The sequence below is a fragment of the Dama dama genome, chromosome 12 (assembly GCF_033118175.1).
Source record: "Dama dama isolate Ldn47 chromosome 12, ASM3311817v1, whole genome shotgun sequence".
NCBI classification, from domain to species: domain Eukaryota; kingdom Metazoa; phylum Chordata; class Mammalia; order Artiodactyla; family Cervidae; genus Dama; species Dama dama.
In genome coordinates, this window is record NC_083692.1 from 47434009 (window position 1) to 47459460 (window position 25452).

The following is a 25452-nucleotide window of genomic DNA, read 5'->3' on the forward strand; positions in this document are numbered from 1 at the left end:
GAATGTATATATTTGTATACCTGAATCACTTTACTGTACAGCAGAAATTAACACAACACTGTAAATCAACTATATTTCAATCAAAAAAAGTAACTTTATATGAAGATTTCATGTGACATTTTTGTCAAGCAACCTCTGATCATATAAGTTAATTCCAACATGATTTTTATGCTAGGTTCCAATAATCAGGTAAGGAAAATGCATGCAACTCTAGCTTTCTTCATGGTTGAGTAAGCAGCAGAACTAAACGGAGACAAGTATACAGGTTTTTAAAAAGGGGGAGAAAAAGAAAGAAGTCCATAAGTAAAAGCATCCATTTTTAAAAGGATTCATTTTCCCTTTGACCTTGTATAAAATAAAGCCACTATTATCATTTCAGGCTGATAAGTTTCCTGCTAATTTGGCAGCATGGCTTATCTAGGTGCACATCAATGAATCAGTTGGCCTTTTCCTGCTCAGGTCACGGTGTGAAGAGTGCAGTTGTTTTTCCCCTTTGTTCCAGCAAAGAGCACATGACTAAAGATCTCATACCTCTCTTGTCCAGCTGTGTCCCATAACTGCAGGTGGATTCTCTGACCTCTGCCAACAGCTCCATCTGGTCCATTGGCTCTGTACACCTAAAATGGCAAAACGAAAAAGAAAAGAGAACTTCTGAGACTGGTGAACTCTTCTCACTTACCTATTCAGTACAACTCCCCTAAGTATCTAAACTTCTAAAGAAAATTCCATCTGGAATACAATCTTATTTGTATTTTATTTCAAATAATTGTCTCTGGATAACATAATAATTTGTATTAAATGATATAAGCACATTTTTGTTGTTCAGTCGCTCAGTTGTGTCTGACTCTTTGTGACCCCATGGACTGCAATATGCCAGAGTTCCCTGTCCTTCACTATCTCCTGGAGTTTGCTTAAACTCATGTCCATTGAATCGATAATGCCATCCAAACATCTCATTCTCTGTTGCCCCTTTCTCCCCTGCCCTCAATCTTTCACAGAATCAGGGTCTTTTCCATTGAGTTGGCTCTTCATTACAATGTGTAAGCACATTATATACCTTTATAAATACATTAAAGAATGTACAAGTAATATTTTATTTGCGGGAGGGAAGGGAGAGACAGAAAGAGGCAGAAAAAATACTTCTGGAAATAATAGCCAAAAACTTCCAAAATCTGATGAAAAATATTCATGTGCATATTCAAGAAACTCAATGAACTTCAAGAAGGATAAACTTTCTTATACTGACTAGACATATCACCAAACTGTCAAATATCAAGACAGAGAGATTTTTTAAAGCAGCAAGAGAAAAGTGATTCAATACCTATAAGGGATCTCAATAAGACTAAGAGCTGATTCATCATTAAAAAAACAAATAAATAAAAATGGAGGTTAAAAGGCAGTAGGACAATAAAAATTACGGAAAGGAAAAAGACTACAGACCGAGAACCCTATATCCAGCAAAGCTATCCTTCAAATTAAAAGGGAAATTAAAACATCTTCTGATAAACAAAAACATAAAATTCACTGCTAGCAGAACTGCCCTGCAAGAAATAACAAAGACAGAGCTTCAGGCTGAGATGAAAAGACACTAGGCAGGAATTCAAAGTCACACAAAGAAATAAAGAGCACCAGTAAAGGTAACTACATGGGTCAATACAAAAGACAATATAAATGGTTTTTCATAACTCTTTCCTGCATCTGACTAAAACACAATTTCATAAAGCAATAATTATAAACTCGTGTTGATAGGTACACAGTACATAAAGATGCAATATGTATGCAATTTGTATGACAATAACAGTGAAAAGTAATGGGCAGGAAATGGAGCCATATAAGAGCAGAGTATGGCGTTGAAATTAAGTGGGTATTAATCCAAACTAGACTGTTAAAAATTAAGATGACCATTTTAATCATCAGGGGAACTAGTAAGAAAACAACTCAAAAAATAAAAAGTGAGAAGGGAATTTAAATTTAAAATTTTCTAGTAGTGTAAGGGTGCAAAGAAGTAACAGGACAAAAAAAAAAAAAAAGATAAGACATATAGAAAATAAGTAGCAAAATGGCAGACATAAATCCTCCTTTGTTAGTAATTATATTGAATGTAAATGGATTGAAGATTCCAAATGAAAGGCAAGGGTTAGCAGAATAGATTTAAAGATGTGATCCAACTATATGCTCTCTACAAAAGACATATTTTAGATTCAAAGACACAAAAAGGGTTTTAGGAAAAGAATGAAAAAAATACAATGTCATGCAAACAATAACCAAAAAGATAGTCAGAGTTATACTAATATGAGACAAAACAGACTTGAAGACAAAAAGAGACAAAAAAGGATATTTTATAATGATAAAAGGGCCATGTAGTTACCTTTAAGAATACATACAGATAAAAAGAGAGAAATAAACAATTTGACAATATTTAGAAACTTCAATATTCTTTTGATAATGGATAAAACAAGCAAGCAGATGAACAAGGAAACAGAAGAGCTGCAGGACATTCTAAGTCAACTAGACATAATATAGACATCTATAGAAGACCTCACCCAACAACTGCAAAACACACATTCTTCTCAAGCACATATGAAACATTCTCAAGGACAGACCTTATGTTAGGTCATCAAACAAGCCTTGACAAGTTTAAGAGACTAAAGTCATACAAAATATATTTTCTAACCATAATGTGATTTTTAAAGAAAATTAGAAATCATTTACAGAAAGGAATTTGGGAAATTCATGACTATGTGGAAATTAAATAATATAATCTTAAACAGCCAATGGGTCAAAGAAGAAACATAATGGAAACTAGAAAGCATTTTTAGGTGAATGAAAAGCACAATATACAAAAAGTAGCTTCACTGCTAAAACAGTGCTCAGAGGTAAATGTATAGCAGTAAACAACTATATTAAAAAACAAGAAAGATCTCAAATCAATAATAACTTAAATGTCAACCTTAAAAAACTAGAAAAATAAAAGTAAACTAAATCCAAAGCAAACAGAAGGAAAGAATAATAAAGATTAGAGTGGAAATAAATTATCTTTTCTTTGAAAAGCTCAAGAAAATTGATAAACCTTTAGTTAAACTAAGAATAAAAATAGATTCAAATTCTTAAAATCAGAAATGAAAGAAAGGACAACACTACCAACTTTAAATATATAAAAAGGTTATAAAGAAATAGTATGAACAACTGTATGCCAAAAAATTGGATAGCTTAGGAGAAATGGAGAAATTCCTAGACACAAACAATTAAAACTAACTCAAGAAAAAGTAGAAAATCTAAAGAGACATATAGCCAGTAAGAAGACTGAATTCATAATAAAAATAACTTCCCACAAAGAAGACCAGGCCCAAATATCTTCACTAGTGAATCTTATCAAATGTTTAGAGAAGAATTAACATCAGTCCTTCCCAAACTCTTCCAAAATACAGAAAAGAAGGAAATATTTCCCACTTCATTCTATGAGGGTATTATTATCCTGATACCAAAAACAAAACTATGAGGGGGAAAAAAACTATAGACCAATATCCATTCTGAATACAGATACCAAAATACTAGAAAACAGAATTGAACAACATAGAAAAAGGATTATACACCATGACTGAGTGGAATTTATCATAAGAACAAGGTTGGGTTAACATACAAAAACCAATCAATATCGATTTGTAATGGAACAGAACAGTTCTACAATAAAGGACTAAAACCACACAATCATCTCAATAGATACAGAAAAAGCACCTGAAAAAATCCAACACCTTTCATAATAAAAATGCTCAACAATTAGGAATAGAAGATAACAACCTGGACCTGAAAAACACCATCTATGAAAAACACACAACTTCTATTATACTTTACGGTAACTGAATGCTTTCTCCTTAAAATCAAAGACAAGACAAAGATGTTCTCTTTCAACATTTCTACTCAAAATTTTACTGGAGGCACTCATCAGGGCAATTAGGCAAAAAAAAAAAAAAAAGAAAGCATATCCAACTTGGAAAGGAAGAAGTATAACAGAAGATAGGAGGATCCTGTATATTGGAAATACTAAGGAATAAACAGATACAGACACCCCCTACACAGGCACACATGCGGGTTATATTAGAAACAATAAACTAGTTCAGTAGTGTTCCCGTATACAAGCTCAACTTACAAAATTAATTGTATTTCTACACACTGGCAAAGAATAATTCAAAAATAAAATTAAGAAAACAATTTAATTTACAATAGCATAAAAAGATTAAGATAGTTAGGAATAAATTTAATTTTAAAAGTATAAAATATATTCTGAAAGCTACAAAATATTGTTGAAAGAAATTAAAGAAGATCTAAATGGCAAAAAAGTCCATGTTCACAAAGCAGAAGACAATATTGCTAAGATATGAATGCTTCCTAGGTGGCACAGTGGTAAAGAATCTGACTGCCAATGCAGATGTGAGTTCAATTCCTGGGTCAGGAAGATCCCTTGGAGTAGGAAATGGCAACCCACTCCAGTATTCTTGCCTGGAAAATTCCATGAACAGAGGAAACTAGTGGACTATACAGGCCATGGGGCCACAAAGAGTCTGACACAACTGAGCATGCATGTACTCCCCAAATTGTTCTACAGATTCAGTGCAATCCCTATCAGAATTTCAGCCGGTTTCTTTGTAGAAATTAATAAGCTGACCCTAAAATTCATTTGAAATTGCAAGCATCCCAAAACAATCATGAAAAAGACAAAGGTATAAAATAAGCTACAAGGATATATTGTACAACACAGGGAATATAGCCAATATTTTATAATAACTATAAATGGAATATAACCTTTAAAAATTGTAAACCACTATATGGTACACCTGAAACTTACGCAATACTGTATATCAACTATATCTTAAATTAAAAATAATTAAAAAAAAAAAGTGGTAGAAGAAGAAAAGGCTTCTGGTAGTGGAATAAAAGACTTAGGGTGGATCAGAAAGAATGAATTCTTCTGTCCTTGAAGCCAGAAACTCTGCTTATTTCCCAAGCAGAATATGCCCCACCAAAGGGTCTTTGTCTTTAGTCTTCCTGACTACTTAGTGACCTGCTTTATGGGAATGGTTGCTTTTTTAGTAAGAAATGTAGTTCTTGGACACACCAATCTCCTGACTTCCTCTCTACCCCCAGAATAACTTGTCTTTCAGTCCTTTAAAAAAAATAAATACAACTGTTAAAAAGAAGCTCTTATCTTATCCTGCAGAGCCCTGCTGTTCCCTTGGTTACCTCCAGGACCCACATGCACAGTCATTCCCACTCGTATTTCAACCTCACCCTCCTGGTGGGGTCAATGAGTCCGCGACCTAGTGAATGGGACTGCTGAGGCCTTAATTAAGAGAAAAGCCATTAAAATGAGCAGGGTGGTTTGCAACCTTCATAATAAAGACAGACAAATAACTTTGTAGAATTCAGAAGGAAGATACCAGCCAGAAGTGTATCAAGGAAATTTTTTAAAAATCTTCACTTTTACTTTATTTTACCTGCTTGGTTTTATATGAAGTGTCCTCAGTTACAGCCTTTAATTACATTGCTCAGACTGAACATAATACACTTTCATATGTACCCTTTAATTTTAGATTCCAACCTTTGTCCTCCTAATTCCTCTGAAGTAAATAAAACAAACAGGCAAAGGTTGACTCAGAGATTATATTTTTATATGGAAGGATGCAGAACTTACCACTCTCTTTTCCCTGAAATCAATGCCGACTGTTGTGATGAATTTGGAGTTAAATTTACCATCTGTGTACTGATAAAGCACACTGGTCTTCCCTACTCCCGAGTCTCCCAGAGCTAAAAACTTGATAAGGTAATCATAGTCTCCATCAGACATAATGAAGAACTCAGCGTGTCACCTGAAAAATACAAACAAATTCAGATTTACCAAAAACTCATCAGAAAATATCAGAATCCCCTTCTTTTAGTATCCAGTTCAATAAGTACTTCTACATAACACCTATATGCCTAAGGGTTCTGTGAAGAAAGGATTAGATATTATTCACTGTCCCAAGGACTTAATCATTTGCTAGATAAGATGCTCCTGAACTGTGCTGTGCTTAACACAAAAATTCCAACTGAGAATGAAAATCAAGAAGATAATGGTCACTATCTTATACCCAGATCATGTAGAACAAAAGTTAACAAAACAAAGGAAGAAAGAGAATGTTTGTTGTTGTTTAGTTGCTAAATTGTGTCTGACTCTTTTTGGACCCCATGGACTGTATAGTCTGCCAACCTCCTCTGTCCATGGGATTTCCCAGGCAAGAATACTGGAGTAAATTGCCATTTCCTTCTCCAAAGAGAATGTTTACAGGAATAATAATAATTCTTAGCGTGCAAGTGGTTCCGACTGTACCTCCTTTCTCAAAGTCTCCTAGTGCTATATCCTTGGCTTTTCTTTTGGACATCTAGGCAATTTCATTTGTCCTATGTATTTTCACATGTCATTACAGTTCCTTCAAAGATAATGCTAATAAAACTTGGTTTGCAGCTTCCTCACATTATTGGAGAAGGACATGGCAACCCACTCCAGTACTCTTGCCTGGAGAATCCTGTGGATGGAGAAACCTGGTAGGCTGCTGTCCGTAGGGTCGCACAGAGTCGGACACGACTGAAGCAACTTAGCGGCGGCACATATTATTATTGTCACCTACTACATATTAAACCAGATCTTTCTGGAATATCACTGTTCACTTGAGAACTGAGTTCCACCATGAAGGGCGCATTTACCTACACTTGCCTTGATAGTCTATAGTAAATGCTATCAAATCAGCTCTTCAGCACTGGGCAAAACAAGTCTACCTTTGAGAAGAAATATTCTTGCTTTTCCAGCAAGACCTAACTATGGTTACCTTTTATCTTTCACAATCAGCACTTTTCAAGATTTATTTTTAATCCTTTAAATAGCTTCAAACTATTCAAAATATTAATCTGACTGGAAACATAGTCTATCTTCAGAGAAAGCTTACTTCTTTTTTGTCCTCCCATTTCTAATACCAATAAATCCTCTTGAAAATCAGAAAAGCAATCATCCTGTTATCACTGACAATGCTATCTGCCCATTCAATATAAACATTTACCTATGCACATACACATCATAAGTCCTGCATTAGACTCTGCTGGTTTGGGGGACCTCCCCAGTGGTTAAGAATCACCTTCCAATGCAGGGGACACAGGTTTGATCCCTGGTGGGGGAACTAAAATCCCACATGCTGCCAGGCAACTAAGCCCATGTGCTGCAACTAGAGAAGCCCCTGCATGCCACAACTAGAGAAAGCCCACATGTGGCAACGAAGAGCCCATGAGCTGCAATGAAGACTCAGTGTAGCCAAAATAAAGAAAAAAAAAATTCTGCTGATTTCCTTCTCATTGTCCCCTTTTCATCCAGTCAGCTCCTATCCAGAAACTTTACCACAATTCTCAATGCTTCCCATTGGATTATTCCTATAGCTACATAAAAAAAGCTCAGGCAAGGACATTCACTGACTTTTCAAGGTTGCCTCCCCTAGCCCATCCTCAGTTTGATGACTCACCTTATGTTCAAAAATCCTGAATTCTGATTCCCAAGAGCTGCTGCAGTGACCTCTACAGAGTGCCTTAGTGCGGAGCTACCACCTCACATGCAGACATGGCTGGTCGTCACTAAGGGCAAAGCCTCTACAAACACTCAGCACTCTGTTTGCACACAGTAAAGAGTGACACAGTGCAGATGACGGCTTTCCATTTACAGCTTCTGTACTCACAGGTGCGGGTTTGCCAGTACTGATGGGGTATAACAACGCTTCTCCAGAAGATAACCACTTGGGTCCAAATAAAGACTAGCAAGTCTCATCACAGCATCTGACTGGCTCCAAGTTATTCATAAATAAGAGATAAGAATTGAAAAGTAGGTCCAGATAGCATTGAACCATTTGGGGGGGGGTTCCCCTCCAAATAAACGAGTAAGCAGAAAGCAACTCCAAATTCCGCAAGGAGAGGGATATAAGACGTTTCTGTGGCTACCTTGTTTTCTGTTTATTTTTATTTTGAAAAAAAGTTGATCATTTCTATAAATATGTTTTTGTATCATTTTAAGTACAGGAGAAAATGTTGTCATCAATGGCACACTCTTCTAGAACTCTCTAAACGTACTTAAATGGAATTCAAAGACAGATGAACGTATCTTTAGGGCCCCCAAATTTAAAGTGTTTAGTTATCATGGGAGAAGAATTACACATCTAAGTCTATAAATGGTCTTCATGGGTTTTGTTTTCTATTCATGGTAACAGCAATACATAACAGTCTGTCCAAAACCAAACCATCATAAAAGAAGTGTTAACAAACAAAATACCACAACTAACGGTACAGACGCCACTGCTGACATTAATCATAGTTTATATTCTTGAGACTGCACCCTTAGATAATTATCTGCCTGTTGACCTGAAAATAAATGTTCAGACCTTCCATTTCCTGGGTTGTTTGCTAAAGAATAAAACAGAACCCAGAGAATTTAATTCATTTGCACAGTCTAGAACAAATGTCTCCTAACTTTAAGTCCAATGTCTATTCTACCCCAAGCTTTGTGGCCATTACTCAAATTTTTACAAATGCATGTTGGACTTACAAGTGACCAGGTATGGGGGACTTCCTTGGTGGTTCAGTGGTTAAGAATCTACCTTGCAATGCTGGGGATGTGGATCCAATTACTGAACAGGAAACTAACATCCCACATGCCATGGAGCTACTGAGCCCACGTGCCACAACTAGATAATCTGTGTGCTGCTGTGAAAGATCCCACTTCACCATGATTAAGACCTGACAAAAACAAGATAAATAAATAAATAAAATATTTTTTTAAAGTGGCCAGATTTGGTATCATATAAGGTAGCCTAACAGGAAACATGTGACTTCTGAAGTCAAGCAGAGATAGACTGATTCCACGTCTCCCACCTACTGGCTACCCAGATGTTTTGCAGCCTTGGATTTTCAGGTTTCCATTCTATGAAAAAGAAGATAATGTACTCTACTTCACCCCATTGTTCTAAGGATTGAATGAGACACGCTTTGTGGAGTGACCAGCACAATGCTTGGCAGATGCTGGGTAGTCAGTAAATGCTGGTTCACGCTCATCTCCCCACGCTGGACAGATCAGATGGGGCTCTGAAGACCTAGAGCAATTTCTGAAATAGTCTCTGGGAAGCTTGAAACATGCATTTCTGACACAAAAGATTGCTGACTGGCTCGGAGTAGTTCACTAAGTCAGAAAAGATGACCCTATTTTTTGGCTAAATCTAACCATTTTCAATTAATTTTAAGTAGATATGTCATTTTCAAAAGAGTTATGACCAGCCTAAAATCAGGTTTAAATTACATAAAACACTCCAAACCATTCTAACCAATTCATACTTGTTCAAAAGAACCTCAATGGTTCATTCTGGTTGAGAATGAAAGAGTTAAGTTCAAAGACATTTTATCTACAAAACCATTTCTGATTAATCTAAAGCCACTTTGGCTAAAACCACATGTGTCTAACCATTTAGGTCTGGTTTCAAGAGCTCAAATAGGCTTCAGGCTGGTTTTAGCTAGCTCAAATAAGCTCTCACTTAGACAAGCAGGTTCTGACTGACTCCTATGAGGTTTGATTGGTTCAGAATAAATTTTACTGAATCAAGTTAATAGTGACCAATTAAATCTATCTGCAACTGGGCCACAGTTGCTCTAATTTTATCAAAACACTTGTAACTAGTTCAAGGTAAAAACTGGTTCAAAACAGTCCAAGTTGAGACTTCCCTGGTGGTCCAAAGGCAAAGACACAGTGTTCCCTATGCAGGAGTCCTGGATTTGATCCCTAGTCAGTGAACACGGGGCTTCCCTTGTGGCTCAGCCGGTAAAGAATCCACCTGCAATGTAGAAAACCTGGGTTTGATCCTGGTTTGGGAAGATCCCCTGGAGAAGGGAAAGGCTACCCACTCCAGTATTCTGGCCTGGAGAATTCCAGACTGTATAGTCCATGAAGTCGTAAAGAGTCAGACACAATTGTGCAACTTTCACTTTCACTTTCAGGGAACTAGATCCCACATGTCACAATTAAGACTTTGCATGCCACAACAAAGACTGAAGATCCCACATGTTGCAACTAAGACCCGGTGCGGCCAAAAAATAAGCATTTAAAAAAAAAAGTCCAAGTTGACTGATCATATGTTCAGTTTAAGACTAAAAAAGTAAAATGATAATCAGAACTACCAAAAGCAATGGTTTGGTGTTTTAAAGTTAATCAATAAGTTTAAAATTTTAAACTTATTGCCAAATCAATAAACTTAAAATGTTATTTATAATCACCTCAATTGTAGACAACTTGAACTCAAAAATGTATCTCCACCACAGTATAGTATCTTTCTACAACTGCACAGTTTGTCCATGTTGGAGTACAGTATACTGGTTGGGAGAAAGGACACTATCCAAGGAGAAAACAATAAACAACAGGAAAAGGCATGATGAGTGACACTTGCCTCTTGGGTTGAGAACTCACCTCCTGACTTATCTCAAGGATCTGGCAGCAAAACATTGATCTGTGATCCAACAATGAAATATAAATTTCAGTTGGGTGGAACATTCAGGAAATTGGGAGGCTATTTACAGTTTGTCCAAACTTGGACACAATGACCAGGCCAGTTTGGGTTAACAGAGACCAGAATTCTAAACAGTAAGGAAATAAAAGGTTTCAGGGAACAGGCAGGTCTTCAAATTGTTAATAGAGATTTTTTCAGAGTTTTGGCAGGGTATTGATAGTGATAGGTTTCTTGTCTGAGATTCTGGTAGGTCTTCACATAGAAACATCTTCATATGAAAAATTATTTTTGTTTCTTATTTTTGTTACTCAAGTCCTGAGTGGTGTCTCTGGAGCCTATTCGTCAGGAGACAAAATATCCCACTCCTCAACTACGGAAATAATAAATTATTTTTCAGTATCAGTTCAGTCGCTCAGTTGTGTCCGACTCCTTGCAACCCCATGAACCGTGGCACACCAGGCCTCCCTGTCCATCACCAACTCCTGGAGTCCACCCAAACTCATGCCCACTGAGTTGGTGATGCCATCCAACCATCTCATGCTCTGTCGTCCCCTTCTCCTCCTGTCCTCAATCTTTCTCAGCATCAGGGTCTTTTCAAATGAGTCAGCTCTTTGCGTTAGGTGGCCAAAGGATTGGCGTTTCAGCTTCAACATCAGTCCTTCCAATGAACACCCAGGACTGATCTCCTTTAGGATGGACTGGTTGGATCTCCTTACAGTCCAAGGGACTCTCAAGAGTCTTCTCCAACACCACAGATCAAAAGCATCAGTTCTTTGGCACTCAGTTTTCTTTATAGTCCAACTCTCACATCCATACATGACTACTTGAAAAACCATAGCCTTGACTAGACAGACACTTTTGTTGACAAAGTAATGTCTCTGCTTTTTAATATGCTATCTAGGTTGGTCATAACTTTCCTTCTAAGGAGTAAGCGTCTTTTAATTTCATGGCTGCAATCACCATCTGAAGTGATTTTGGAGCCCAAAAAAATAAAGTCAGCCACTGTTTCCTGTCTATTTGCCATGAGGTGATCGAACCAGATGCCATGATCTTAGTTTTCTGAATGTTGAGCTTTAAGCCAACATTTTCACTCTCCTCTTTCACTTTCATCAAGAGGCTCTTTAGTTCCTCTTCACTTTCTGCCATAAGGGTGGTGTCATCTGCATATCTGAGGTTATTGATATTTCTCCCAGCAATCTTGATTCCAGCTTGTGCTTCCTCCAGCCCAGTGTTTCTCATGATGTACTCTGCATATAAGTTAAATAAGCAGGGTGACAATATACAGCCTTGACGTACTCCTTTTCCTATTTGGAACCAGTCTGTTGTTCCATGTTCAGTTCTAATTGTTGCTTCCTGACCTGCATACAGGTTTCTCAAGAGGCAGGTCAGGTGGTCTAGTATTCCCATCTCTTTTTATGTTGGCATTTTAGAGCACAAAGGGGAACAGAATAAAATACACAATGCAAAATCTGGGGCACCCAAACAACATGTCGTGCACACAATTTCCAGCAAGTACTCCAACCTACTGATCCTTGGGAAGCCAGTTCATCAAGCCCTCCCAATTGCATTGCTCTTACTAAAAATATGTCATATGCCCACATGTCAAGCAGTTTGCATGCATTAGGGCAAAACCCTCATCACAGCCCTAAAGATACACATCATACATACTTCCTCCCTCGGAAAAATCTCAGTGTCTTTCTATCATGAATGCCACAATGAAAGGATGAGTAAGTGGGTTTGGGGAAGTCTATCACATGTCAACATGAGCTCAATTCCAATGTATTGTTGAGAAACAGAAAGAAGTGGAGGTTAAGAGCATGGACTCTAGAAGTGAATCAGTCATGTCACTTTAGAAAACAATGTCTTTTGCCTCAGGGTCTCCATTTTAAAAATGGGAATGATATCCTATTTTATTAATACTATTATGTATATGCTTTGTTATTTTAACTTTCTTATAAGTAGGGTGTATCTTATATTTCACAGTTTAACAACCTATGACAACTTGCAACTATTAGTAAATAAAATGGCACTAGAAATACAGTTGTGTGAAAACCTTTCAATAGCATTTTCTAGCAAAATCAAGATACAGCTTCAACACATTTAGATTTGGTGAAGCACAATAGTAAATCTATCTCAAATGTCTGTTGTGAGGATTGAGTTAGTGTATACATATAAAGTTTGGAATAGTGCTTGGCACACAATAACTGCTATTAGCATCATAACCTAGCAGTCTAGTTCTGAAGGGTTAATACCCAGGCAATCTTCCTTCCTAGAAACCTAAAAAAAAGAACTTAATCCTTAAAGTAAAAAAAGACACAAAATAAGACTCTATGGAGACCATTTGAACATAAGGTCACTTCTTTAAACACAATGCCCCCTGGAGGAAGTAGCATCTAAACCTCAAGGAAATGTCTTCTATTAATAAAAGTCAAGAATGCCCTCAATTTTGGATGGGCAAAAAAAAAAAAGACTTTCTTATCCAGCTCACTTCTTTCTCTCCTCCTTACACAAATATTTTTTCAAAGTGCTCTCCACCCTCACTCTCATGATAGTAACAATAGAAGACAAGGAACACCCACTTCTTCAACAAGTACCATGTGGTGACAAATGCCTGGTAAGAGAAAGCCAATGATCTTCTTCCTTATTTAAAAAATAAAATACATTTTAATTGCTCTTCATGAAATAAGATAGAAGAAAATGGTTTAGCTAAAATAAACGGGAAAGATCCCTTTCTGTGTGAATCTCGGTGTCTCTATGTGCCTCTCTCTCCCTCACACACACACACACACACACACAACATAGTCCAAATTCTCCATGAAGCTCCCTATTAAATTCAGTCATAGATTCCAGCCTTAGGATCCCCTATCACAAGGTAGAGTCATTCTACAGTTACCCCAGATAATCTGGCCAGTTCTTGGAAGCCTGATTTTCCCTCTATCAACCATATTTAGTACAGAGATTAACAAAGCAGGGGGAGATGGTATTACCTGAACCACTACCACACGCCACAAATGGCAGGAGACAGTCACACGTTTTGTCATCATCCTGAAGGAGAACTTCAAGACTGTATAAGAAAGGGATGTTTTCTTAATATGGTAGTAAGTAGGTTTGGGTTCAAATTCTGAACACTTGTTGGTGTGACTTGGTCCAAGTTCGTCACACTAAGCCTGCATTCTTAAACTACAAAGTAGAAATAACATTACAAACCTCACTGGGTTACTTTAAGGATGAAGTGACATAAACCACAGAAAATTTTAGCACACTGCTTGGTTTGAATCGTGTTCAACAACTGAAATTTCTCTTTATCAATACTACTACTAAAGCATAGCCTCATCACATTCTTATTAGGCAAAGCATGTAATTTTACAACCAGTGCCTGAACCTTCTGAAAAAATTGAAAAATTCAATTTAGCTGCTGTCATGTACGAGGCCTTTATCACAAAAGTTACCTTGGCATTCTGATCTAACAGTGAGTTTTAACTGGGTAATTTCAGCACTGTCAGAGCTAGAGTGTTCATCACCAAAGCATTTTATAATACACCAAGATCTGAGTAGGTGCAATGTGTGTTTACCAAATGAGCTCTGGCTACCACTGTCTTAGGTCACTGCAATTGCTATACCCTGAAATGAAACACATTTACTTTCACTGCGAAAGCAAGATGTATACTGCCCAAGAGTGGGGCTGCCCATTTCTACAATAGAAGACAGCCTCTGCTCTCTGTGCACATGACCTTCCCCTTCTCAATTTCTGGTCTAGTTTGAATGGATATGTTTCCACCCTTCTCAACAGGTTGGAAAAGGTCAGTTTTCATTCCAATCCCAAGGAAAGGCAATCCCAAAGAATGCTCAAACTACCGCACAATGCACTCATCTCACACGCTACAGTAATGCTCAAAATTCTCCAAGCCAGGCTTCAGCAATATGTGAACTGTGAACTTCCAGATGTTCAAGCTGGATTTAGAAAAGGCAGAGGAACCAGAGATCAAATTGCCAACATTCGCTGGATTATGGAAAAAGCAAGAGTTCCAGAAAAACGTATATTTCTGCTTTATTGACTATGCCAAAGCCTTTGACTGTGTGGATCACAATAAACTGCGGAACATTCTGAAAGAGATGGGCCAACCAGACCATCCGACCTGCCTCTTGAGAAACCTGTATGCAGGTCAGGAAGCAACAGCTAGAACTGGACATGGAACAACAGACTGGTCCCAAATAGGAAAAGGAGTACGTCAAGGCTGTATATTGTCACCCTGCTTATTTAACTTATATGCAGACTACATCATGAGAAACGCTGGGCTAGATGAAGCACAAGCTGGAATCAAGATTGCCGGGAGAAATATCAATAATCTCAGACATGCAGATGACACCACCCTTATGGCAGAAAGTGAAAGAGGAGAGTGAAAAAATTGGCTTAAAGCTCAACATTCAGAAAACTAAGATCATGGCATCTGATCCCATCACTTCATGGCAAATAGATGGGGAAACAGTGTCAGACTTTATTTTGGGGGGCTCCAAAACCACTGCAGATGGTGATTGCAGCCATGAAATTAAAAGACGCTTACTCCTTAAAAGGAAAGTTATGACCAACCTAGACAGCATATTAAAAGCAGAGACATTACTTTGCCAACAAAGGTCCATCTAGTCAAGACTATGGTTTTTCCAGTGGTCATGTATGGATGTGAGAGTTGGACTACAAAGAAAGCTGAGCACTGAAGAATTGATGCTTTTGAACTATGGTGTTGGAGAAGACCCTTGAGAGTCCCTTGGACTGCAAGGAGATACAACCAGTCCATCCTAAAGGAGATCAGTCCTGAATATTCATTGGAAGGACTGATGCTGAAGCTGAAACTCTAATACTTTGGCCACCTCATGTGAAGAGTTGACTCATTGGAAAAGACCCTGATGCTGGGAGGGATTGGGGGCAGGAGGAGAAGGGGACGACAGAGGATGAGATGGCTAGATGGCATCACCAACTCGATGGGCATGAGTTTGAGTAAACTCCAGGAGTTTGTGATGGACAGGGAGGCCTGGCGTGCTGCGATTCATGGGGTCGCAAAGAGTCGGACACGACTGAGCAACTGAACTGAACTGAACAGGTTGACAGTGAAATAGATGAAATTATAAACAAAGAGCTTATCTTGTTTGTGCAAAGATCTCAGGTAGGGACTTTCCTGATGGTCTGGTGGCTAAGATTCTGAGCTCCCAATGCAGGGAGCCAAGGTTCAATTCCTGGTCAGGGAAGTAGATACCACATGTTGCAACCAAGATACAATGCAGCCAAATAAATAAAAGTAAATATTAAAAACATTAAAAGAAAAAAAAAGATTCCATGTGCCATAACGAAAATCAAAGATCCCATGTGCTACAACTAAGACTTGGTGCAAACAAATAATTATTCTTTTCAAGAAGATCTTAGGTAGAGAAAAGTTACATAGGCTTTGAAAAATAGAAACAGGAATGTCTTTCTTCCTTGTCTCCTTGTTGAAAGATGAGTTTGGCTTTATCCAAATTCAGAATATTAGATTATAAGTGCATTACATATTCACCTATAATCTATGAGTTGTAAATGGATTCTTCTCAATATAGTGTTTTGTAGTAATATCATACATCCACCATTGATAGTGAAAAGAGAGGCATGTGACTAAAAACTGACAGAATCTAAATTTACATATCTTAATATTTATACATGTGCCTGTTACATAGGAATATTCCATTTTCCCTATTTAAACAAAGTGAAAAGACTAACTTCTAGCAGATGATGATATCTAAATGCCATTTAGATGATATATAAAGTGACAAATCATTCAAGGAAAAAACAGAATTATCTACAAAAACTGTTGAATTAAATATACATTCCCAAATATTGCCAGGACATCCAAATATATCATGTGTAAAAGCATTCTTCAGACATTTGCAATTCTTTATGAGTATTAAAGAGAAGGCCCAGAATAAAGAAAAAATAAACAGTCCCAACCCAAGAGTTCACCTACTATTTCTAAGATGTTACCATCACCTCTGTAGGTAACCAACATAAACCGGTAGACCAATAATTCAAGCAACTACAAAAAGCAGAGGCACCAGAATGTTCCATGGAAGTAGAAAATGTTCTTCTGGAAGACCACTGTCAACAACTCAAATGAGATACTGGCTTTTTTGTTTTTTTAAACTATAGAGATCATTGATTCATTTATTCCAAAGACGTTATTTGTTGTCCACACCTCTTTTAGGATCAGAATATGAATGTTTACCAAAATTTATGAAAAGTAAACACTGGGTGTTGTATTGCTCATAGTTTGTGACAAGTACATCCTGTTTTATAGACACAGAGTAACAGGAATAAAGGTGTAATACAGAATCTGTCACTTGTAAAATATAGGCAATACCGTGGTAATAGGAGTGGCTGTTTGGTTTGCTGAGTAATATCTCAAATAACATGAAAGTATCCCCATAATGGTCACAACCACATGTCCTGTCAATGGAATGTCTCACCTGTGGCTAAATGTGCTTCTTAAAGACACCATGAAGCAAGGAAGACTCCAAGAATTACAAAGAAGTGCAATACCTGTGAAGTCTACTCCCTCGAAGACAATGAAACATAGGTGTCAGAGTCAAGGTCTCCTAAATTCAAACAATGGGACACCACCACCCACCTGTGTAAAGTGAGTAGCAAAATGCACGATGGAAATCAATATATCATAGCTCTTCTAATGACTACAACAGATTAAGGTTTGAAAACTGATATTATGACATTAAGACTGGTGTTTTTTCCATGATATCCTAAGAGGGACACTGAACCTAATAAAGCTCCTAAAGAACGGAGTAAAAATATTTTCTGAAAATGGAAAAGGAGGAGTGACCTAAGCTTGGTTCGGTTCAGTTGCTTAGTCGTATCCGACTCTTTTCGATCCCATAGACTGCAGCATGCCAGGCCTCCCTGTCCATCACCAACTCCCAGAGTTTACTCAAACTCATGTCCATTGAGTTGGTGATGCCATCCAACCATCTTATCCTCTGTAGTCCCCTTCTCCTCCTGCCTTCAATCTTTCCCAGCATCAGGATCTTTTAAATGAGTCAGTTCTTCGCATCAGGTGGCCATGGTATTGGAGTTTTAGCTTAAGCATCAGTCCTTCCAAAGAGTATTCAGGACTGGAGAAGGAAATGGCAAAACACTTCAGTATTCTTGCCTTGAAAGAACCCCATGAACAGTATGAAAAGACCTAAGCTCCCTGGAAGGCAATATATCTGCAAGACTAACTGATTCATAGAGGAAATTCTGCTATTAAGTTTTGAAGAAGTAGAAGTGAAGAGTTGTTGGCTATGTCAGAGTGACGCCAAACTCCCAGGGCCAAGACTCAAAGATGGAAATATGAGGAGTGAGCATGTTGCTACCACAGACAGAACTGGAAGGATTACAAATGAAGAAGCACTCAAAGGACCTGAAACTGAAGAATGCATTTCCAAGGTTGCAAAACACCTTGGAATACCCTTTATGTGTATTTATGACTGAGGAACAGAGTTGAGGACTCTGCCGAGTCTGGTCCTCCTGGAATGTGGGAGGGTTGGAAGGCCTTTGGCCTTTGGCCAACACAATCTGGCTGTCCTTGTGCATCTCACCTGCCTCAAAGCTTTTCATGTGAGGTAACACAGGGAAGATGCTGATTTCTCAGAGGAAATGCACCCAGTCAAGAAAAGAATCACCTCGCTTTGTGATGGAGCAACAATGCTTCTTCCACAACAAGAAAATTTTAGGATGAAAAAAAACTGTGAATTAAAAGAATCCAGACCTGTTGAAGATGACTTTCCAAACAATAAAAACAGTGGGGTAAATATCCCTGAGTTGGCAGTAGCTGGGGAAGAGAGGGTTCCTTCATCATTGCCTTTTTTAAAAACTAGGACAAAAACTCTATATTTATTCATGTAGAGAAACTGTGTCCAGGGGATACCACCGCCCTGCCTTTCTAGACTCCTTCATTTGCATACTAGGACATCATTGTCACTGTTGTTTTGTAAGTGTGATTTTCTACAGTGTACTGTAACATTTCCCTGACTTCTTAATCAAAGGGCACAGACTGTACCTCATCTTTTCTGTGATGAGATGCAGTGTGCCCCAGTGGCTCAGCGGTAAAGAATCCACCTGCCAAGGCGGGAGATGCGGATTCAATCCCTGGGTCAGGGAGATCCCCTGGAGGAGGAAATGGCAATGCACTCCAGTATTCTTGCCTGGAAAATTCCAAGAACAGAAGAGGCTGGGGGGGTCACAAAGAGTCGGACACAACTGAGCATGCACGCACTGTACGTAACTGCATACTTTCAGGAGCTGTGAATGGTGAGGGCTCCTACTCCACACACCCAACTGAGGTGAAGCATTGGTCTGGCATACAGACACTCACGAAGGCCACTAAGATGCACTGGATATGTCTTTCCTTCTCCCTCGTTCTGTCAACCCCATAGCCTTGCCTGTGCTGACCACATCAGAGCACAGCTGTTCTCTGCCCCAGGGATATGCTTCTCAGATGCAGGCTGGCTTATGAAAGCACATCATCTCTTCACAGCTGGTTTTCTTTTCCACAGTCTCCTGTCCACCCTATGATTCCCTCCTGTTGGGTCCCATGTCTAATCATTGCCCTGAGTCATGACCCCCTCTGCTCTCTCTCCTTTTCTGGCTTTCCTGTCTCTCATCTCCAGGTACTCGTCCTAAACTTCAGCTTGTGCGAGTAAAAACTGACCTTACACCATCAATGCCAGTCAATGAATATTGGTGCTCTCCTTATAATGGTGAGCGGCTACCTCAATTTTAAGGTATTGGACCCTCCTTCACAAGCTCATGCTCTACTCTGTCTTTAAGGACTTCTGCTTTTCCAATAAGGAAAGAGGAGTTTTCCTCCAGCTAAGTCTGGGAACAGGGCCATTTCTGAAATCTCCGTGGTGCCAGCTTGGGTTTTATCATATATTGATGAAAAGGCAGCATACAGACAAGTTGATCATGAGTTTAAAACACTATTGTCTGTAAATATTCCACCATATGTTAACTTAGTTCTTTTAAAAAACAGTAAAATAGGCTCAGAAAAAAAAAATCAAACTATTTCCTGACGTTTTAGCAGCACCAGACAACAGTACTCGGATTCTTAGCCTCTCTTGTTTGGTGTCGATAAGCTCTAAACAGCTGGCTATAGGTCCTTCTAGCTCTCATCAGATCCACTGTCTCTGTTAATATACTTACAACACATGTTTAGCTGCTCCCTACATATCATATTCTTTAACAGCTAAATCAAAAGGGAAAAAAAAGAAACTCACCTATGGCCCAGGTCCAGTGGGATATACTTCTTGTTGATTCTCAAGAAGTCTTGCCCAGTTCCTCCTATTCAGTAGGCAGTCTTAGCAAGGGACTGTTTGCATTTCTATCAACAGCTGCGTATAGACTAGGGTGTGCCTTGAGTTTACTTATGCAAAAGAGGACAGAAGTACTTGCAGTCACCCAGCCTATCTGACAGCCTATCAGTCTGTCAGATCACATTGTTGGCTTTTTTGTGATTATTGTTGTTGTTTTCTAATTTTATTACCTTTGGGTCAGTAAATGTGGTCTGCTTAATATCAAATTGGGGAGGGGGTTGTTAAGTTTGAAAATAATCTGTATTCCCTGCTTGTTGCATGCAGAATTAGATATGTACTAGTTCAAGCCAGTTAGTTGCATTTTTCAATCTGATATATCCTTGTTTATGTTTTTCTACTTCTCCTGTTAGGTTCCAAGGAAATAATGTATCTTATTTTAGAAAATTAAGCACAAGACAATGTCTTAAAGGAGATGAAAATAACACATCACAAAAGAACAAGGCACTGCAGTCCTTATGAGAGGCCTCAAGTCTGTGGGATCGCAAGCCTTCTGGGATCCATAGAGGTGCTTTAAGAGACTATAATTATTCAAATGCCTTTTTTTCACTTTATTATTATTTTTTAACTGGAATAAAAATCTACAGTCAAATGAGTTATAATCCACACTCAGAGGTCTCCAAACTGCTCACTGACACTGCCTGGCAAAGTTATTTGCTAGACTAGTGCACATTACAACCCTCTCAATTAATGGCACATTTACGAGAGAATTCCAAATACTATTCCAAATATTATATAGTATTTTGCATTCTCATAAATGTGTCATTAATTGAGAAGGTTGTAATGCATACTAGTCTTTCCTTATTTTCTTTCATTTTTAAAAATCTGGAGTGAATTCACATGTCCACTCTTGTGAGAGTAGTTAAGGAAGCATGTGTGAGCCACACTCAGTAAGTGACAGCAAGGCTCAGGCATGTCTGTTCAGCACACAGTGGCTTTTTTCCTGTTAGGACAGTCAATTGAGCAATAAGGAATGAACACAGTATGTTGCATCCTAGCATTTTATTACAGATCACTACAGAGATGATTTTATGTTTGGGGAGCTTCTTGTCTGACTTAGAGCAGTTTTAAGTTTGGGTTACTTTTTGTCCGTAGCAGGTCAGTGTCTTCACAGCCATCTGGATGCTCTGGCACTTGGGCTCAAAACTACCTAACGTCACTGCCGCAGATCCTTCACTCCTTCAGAAAACTGCTCTTGTCCAGCTGGTTGCAAACTTTCCTTAGTAAGTTTCTTCAAATGAAATCTTACCTGGCACTCTAATATATAAAACAGGTGAATTTAAAACCACTCTGGGGAAAGAAGTGAAGGTAAGCCCAATTTCAAGGCCTATGAACCCAACAAAGTCCTAACAAGCGCTCCACCGTACACATGTGGAAAACCAGTGTGGAAAGCTCAACCTCAAATGGCTCTGAATCATCTCATTTGCCTTCAACTTTGTACCCAACACTTTTTTTCTCCCTACACACCTCAGACTGACAGCTCATTACAAGGTCTGCTAGGCTTTTTCATTCAACATCTCCTAAAGACACCATCTCTCAAATCTTGCCCACTTTACCACAACCTTAGGACTCTTCGTATCTGGGAGTGAAAATCTGGGATGTATTGAAAGACTATGGTAAGAACTCCAAGAAGGGCTACCTGGAGCTTCAGAGAATAAGGAAAGAGTCTTGGAAACAATGATCATTGAGTCACTCAAAGGGAAAGAAGAGCTGTGGATCTACTGCTGAATAGTCCAGGGAAAATCTAGACCAAACTGGCCAGAGACAAACCAAGCAGTAGCATCCTCCTTGGAACAGAAAACCAGTGTACTTGCAAAATGGAACTACTGGAAGGATGTTCATAACAAGCTACACTGTTGATTTTTTCCTAAAGGGCATTACAAAGTACAGTCACATTCTTCTTGATGGACTCAACAACCTATGCTTGGGCAGAACCCTCAGGAGTCAAGATATGCTTTGAAGAACACAATGAAATGATATAGCAAACTTACTATATGATACAGCAAAATAACTGAAAACATATTATTTTGCTCTGTATCCTAAGCCACTTTGTACTAAGGTACAGCCGAGAATAACAGAGCAGATGGGATAAAAACCTAAAATCCTCTCCACTAACTTGACTTTTTCCATAAATTCAAAAGAAATTACTAGTATTGTATTTTCTCCACAGGACCCCTTGTTTCAGCTAATGGCTGTATCATGAGGAATGCTACACATGCAACAACTGCTACTTAGACCCATCAGCAAGTTCCAGGGAAGGAGGAAAGGGCACAGGTAAGATGGGAACAGAGCAACCCCTAGTGTTCCCTAACCAAGAAGGCAGCCTCATATGAAGGTGGCACAGAACCAACTTCACTTCAGAAGGGGTAAATACAAATGGAGGTCCCAGACAGGTGGACAGAGTCTCGCCAGAGTTGAACACCAACAAACTAAGGAGTAGATCAAAAAGGGGGAGAGGTGGCGTATGAATTCGAGGAACTCAGGAGGACACCTACCCACACACACTGGGAAGACTACTTAGTTCATCAGGAACCACACTTAGAAAAGACCCAGCTAGTAGTTACTTTATCAAAAGCCAGAGAGATTCTTACCTAAGTCAGGGAAATTATTCCAACAAGTTGCTCCCTCCTGCTTAACCCATGCAATTTCCAAGCCTCCCTAATTGACCCAGGCAGGTTCCTGCCCTGCGCAAATGGAAAACTCAAGCATTCAGGTTAGAACTTGGTTCCCAAACCTATACCTGTCTTTGTCATCAACCAGATAGTAAGGACACCTACGGGAACCAAGCTCCTATTTTCTTTTTTGACCACATTGTGTAGCATGTGTTAGTTCCCACCTCAAACCCATGCCCCCTGCTTTGGAAGTTTGGAGTCATAACCACTGGGCCACAAGGGAAAGTTCCAAGTTCTATTTTCTGAATGCACCTATTAGAAAGACATTTGAAGGGAGGGGACTAAGAATATAGGGGCCAAAGTCAGTGAGCAAGATGGTCACTCAGAAAGAATCTACAGGGCCTGATTAAAAAAAAAAAGAGTGAATAAAGAGATCTCAATATAGGTATGCTAAGGCAAAATAAAGATTCTGTGTTAGCAAGGAAACTATGAATCTGCAGGAGAACAAGCCAAGAGGGGAAAGAAAATTACAGACAAGAGGAGCATAAAACACATGAAAGGAACACCATGAGGATGTAAGTATTTGTGCATGAATAACAGATAGACAAGCAGCAACTTTAGAAACTTTGAGGGTTTGGAGGAAACTGAAGAAACATGTAATACTGTACTTCAGCTTAATGAGGATAAAATGAAAATCTATATATGAAAGAGGTGACCTCAAAGTAGTAAAAAAGGTTTTATAAGCTACACATGAAAATCATTCTCATAATTCTATAATCATGCCTTAATAAACCCATTTGTTAAAAGTATAAAGTTAGCCCTCACATGGGCTTCCCTTGTGACTCATCTGGTAAAGAATCTGAGAGATGGGAATACCAGACCACCTGACCTGCCTCTTGAGAAACCTATATGGAGGTCAAGAAGCAACAGAACTGGACATGGAACAAGAGACTGGTTCCAAATCGAGAAAGGAGTATGTCAAGGCTATCTATTGTCACCCTGCTTATTTAACTTATATGCAGAGTACATCATGTGAAATGCCAGGCTGGATGAAGCACAAGCTGGAATCAACATTGCTGGAAGAAACATCAATAAGCTCAGACATGCAGATGACACCACCCTTACGGCACAAAGTGAAGAACTGAAGAGCCTCCTGATGAAAGTGAAAGAGGAGAGTGAAAAAGTTGGCTTAAAACTCAATATTCAGAAAACTAAGATCATGGCATCCGGTCCCATCACTTCATGGCAAATATATGGGGAAGCAATAGAAACAGTGATGACTTAATTTTTGGGATGCAAAATCACTGCAGATGGTGACTTCAGTCATGAAATTAAAAGACTCTTGCTCCTTGGAAGAAAAGCTAAGACCAACCTAGACAGCATATTAAAAAGCAGAGACATTACTTTATCAACAAAGGTCCATCTAGTCAAAGCTGTGGTTTTTCCAGTAGTCATGTATGGATGTGAGAGTTGGACTACAAAGAAAGCTGAATGCCAAAGAATTGATGCTTTTGAACTGTGGTGTTGGAGAAGACTCTTGAGAGTCCCTTGGAGTGCAAGGAGATCCAACCAGTCCATCCTAAAGGAGATCAGTCCTGGATGTTCATTGGAAGGACTGATGCTGAAGCTGAAACTCCAATACTTTGGCAACCTGATGTGAAGAACTGACTCATTTGAAAAGACCCTGATGCTGGAAAGATTGAAGGCAGGAGGAGAAGGGGACGACAGAGGATGAGATGATTGGATGGCATCACCGACGCGATAGACATGAGTTTGAGTAGGCTCTGGGAGGTGGTGATGGACAGGGAAGCCTGGCATGCTGCAGTCCATGGAGTCACAAAGAGTCGGACATGACAGAGCAACTGAACTGGACTAGCCCTCACATACCAATAAATTTGATTGCAAAAGTTAGTAAGTTAAGCATTTTGACCCCAGGAATTATCTTTCCATTAAAATAATGATGTTGTCACTGATATCATTTTAATTTAGAACTTTCCTATTTATTTGTACATCACAGTAAAATACAATTGCTATATAGCTATTAAACACTGAAAATAAACCAAAACTCCTAACAATGATACTGAAATTTTCCTAGAAATGAGTATCACCTTAAAAGTTCAAATGTTCAAGAAAATGTTTTAAGCAAATGTTCAAGAAAAGCTTTTCCATATTTACATTTTAGATAGAACATGATAAAGAACTTTTCTGCATAGAAATTACAATTTTTTATTTGAAATAATTTCCCTTAACTACTGGTACCTCTAAGCAGTTGAGATACATATAGCTTTAGCTTTTATAAAATAGTTCTAAAATGAACATTTCTGACACAGAAAAGAACAGACTAAAGTTCTATTACTTCTCTAAAAGCTCTTGATCTTGATCTCTGTAGGAGACAGAACTTCACAAAAGAAAATGTGTAGGCTTCTCTGAGGAAACTGGACATTTACTGCATGCATTCTAATGCAAGAGGCTTCACATCCGGTTCAGATACAAAATGACTGTTAACTCAGCAGATGCAGTGTGACTTTCCAAACCAAAATCTGGAGCATGTGGTCTGTCAGTGGATTTTTATGATCCTTTTGGGAAAAGGCAGAATTGGAAATACAGTTTAGCTGTCAAAGTACTGGAATTTCTAAAGCACCTCACTAACTTTCAGGGCAGTGCAAAAAAAGAAAGTGAAATGAAGCAGTCCCAGAACAGCCACGGTGCTGGTCATCACAACACATCTCTGGGTACGGAGGACACATGCAGTCATTTGAATTCCCTTCACTTCTGACCATCAGGGCTCAGGACTGAGACCCTGTTGATCGCCATAGTAGAGAAAAGGGGAGGGAAGTTGTTTCACCAGCAACAACCTTGTCTACTTATGTTCCTTTTCTCACGGCCTCAGTAATTAA

The 25452-nt window shown here is 38.7% G+C and overlaps 1 protein-coding gene across 5 annotated transcripts in view; it reads right to left on the reverse strand.

The window, feature by feature from the left end:
* Window positions 1–25452, reverse strand: part of RAB27A (RAB27A, member RAS oncogene family) — an 81091-nt gene that overhangs the window by 20110 nt on the left and 35529 nt on the right. For 4 of the 5 annotated variants that reach the window (XM_061157197.1, XM_061157193.1, XM_061157195.1 and 1 more), the window contains 2 exons: window positions 5690–5864; window positions 532–617 (listed from right to left, as the gene is read on the reverse strand). In XM_061157197.1, coding sequence (XP_061013180.1) covers window positions 532–617; window positions 5690–5842 — 239 coding nt within the window. In that variant the 5' untranslated portion in view covers window positions 5843–5864. Of the gene's footprint in view, window positions 1–531; window positions 618–5689; window positions 5865–19850; window positions 19929–25452 lie in introns of those variants that run through there. The other variant, XM_061157196.1, reaches the window with a different exon arrangement.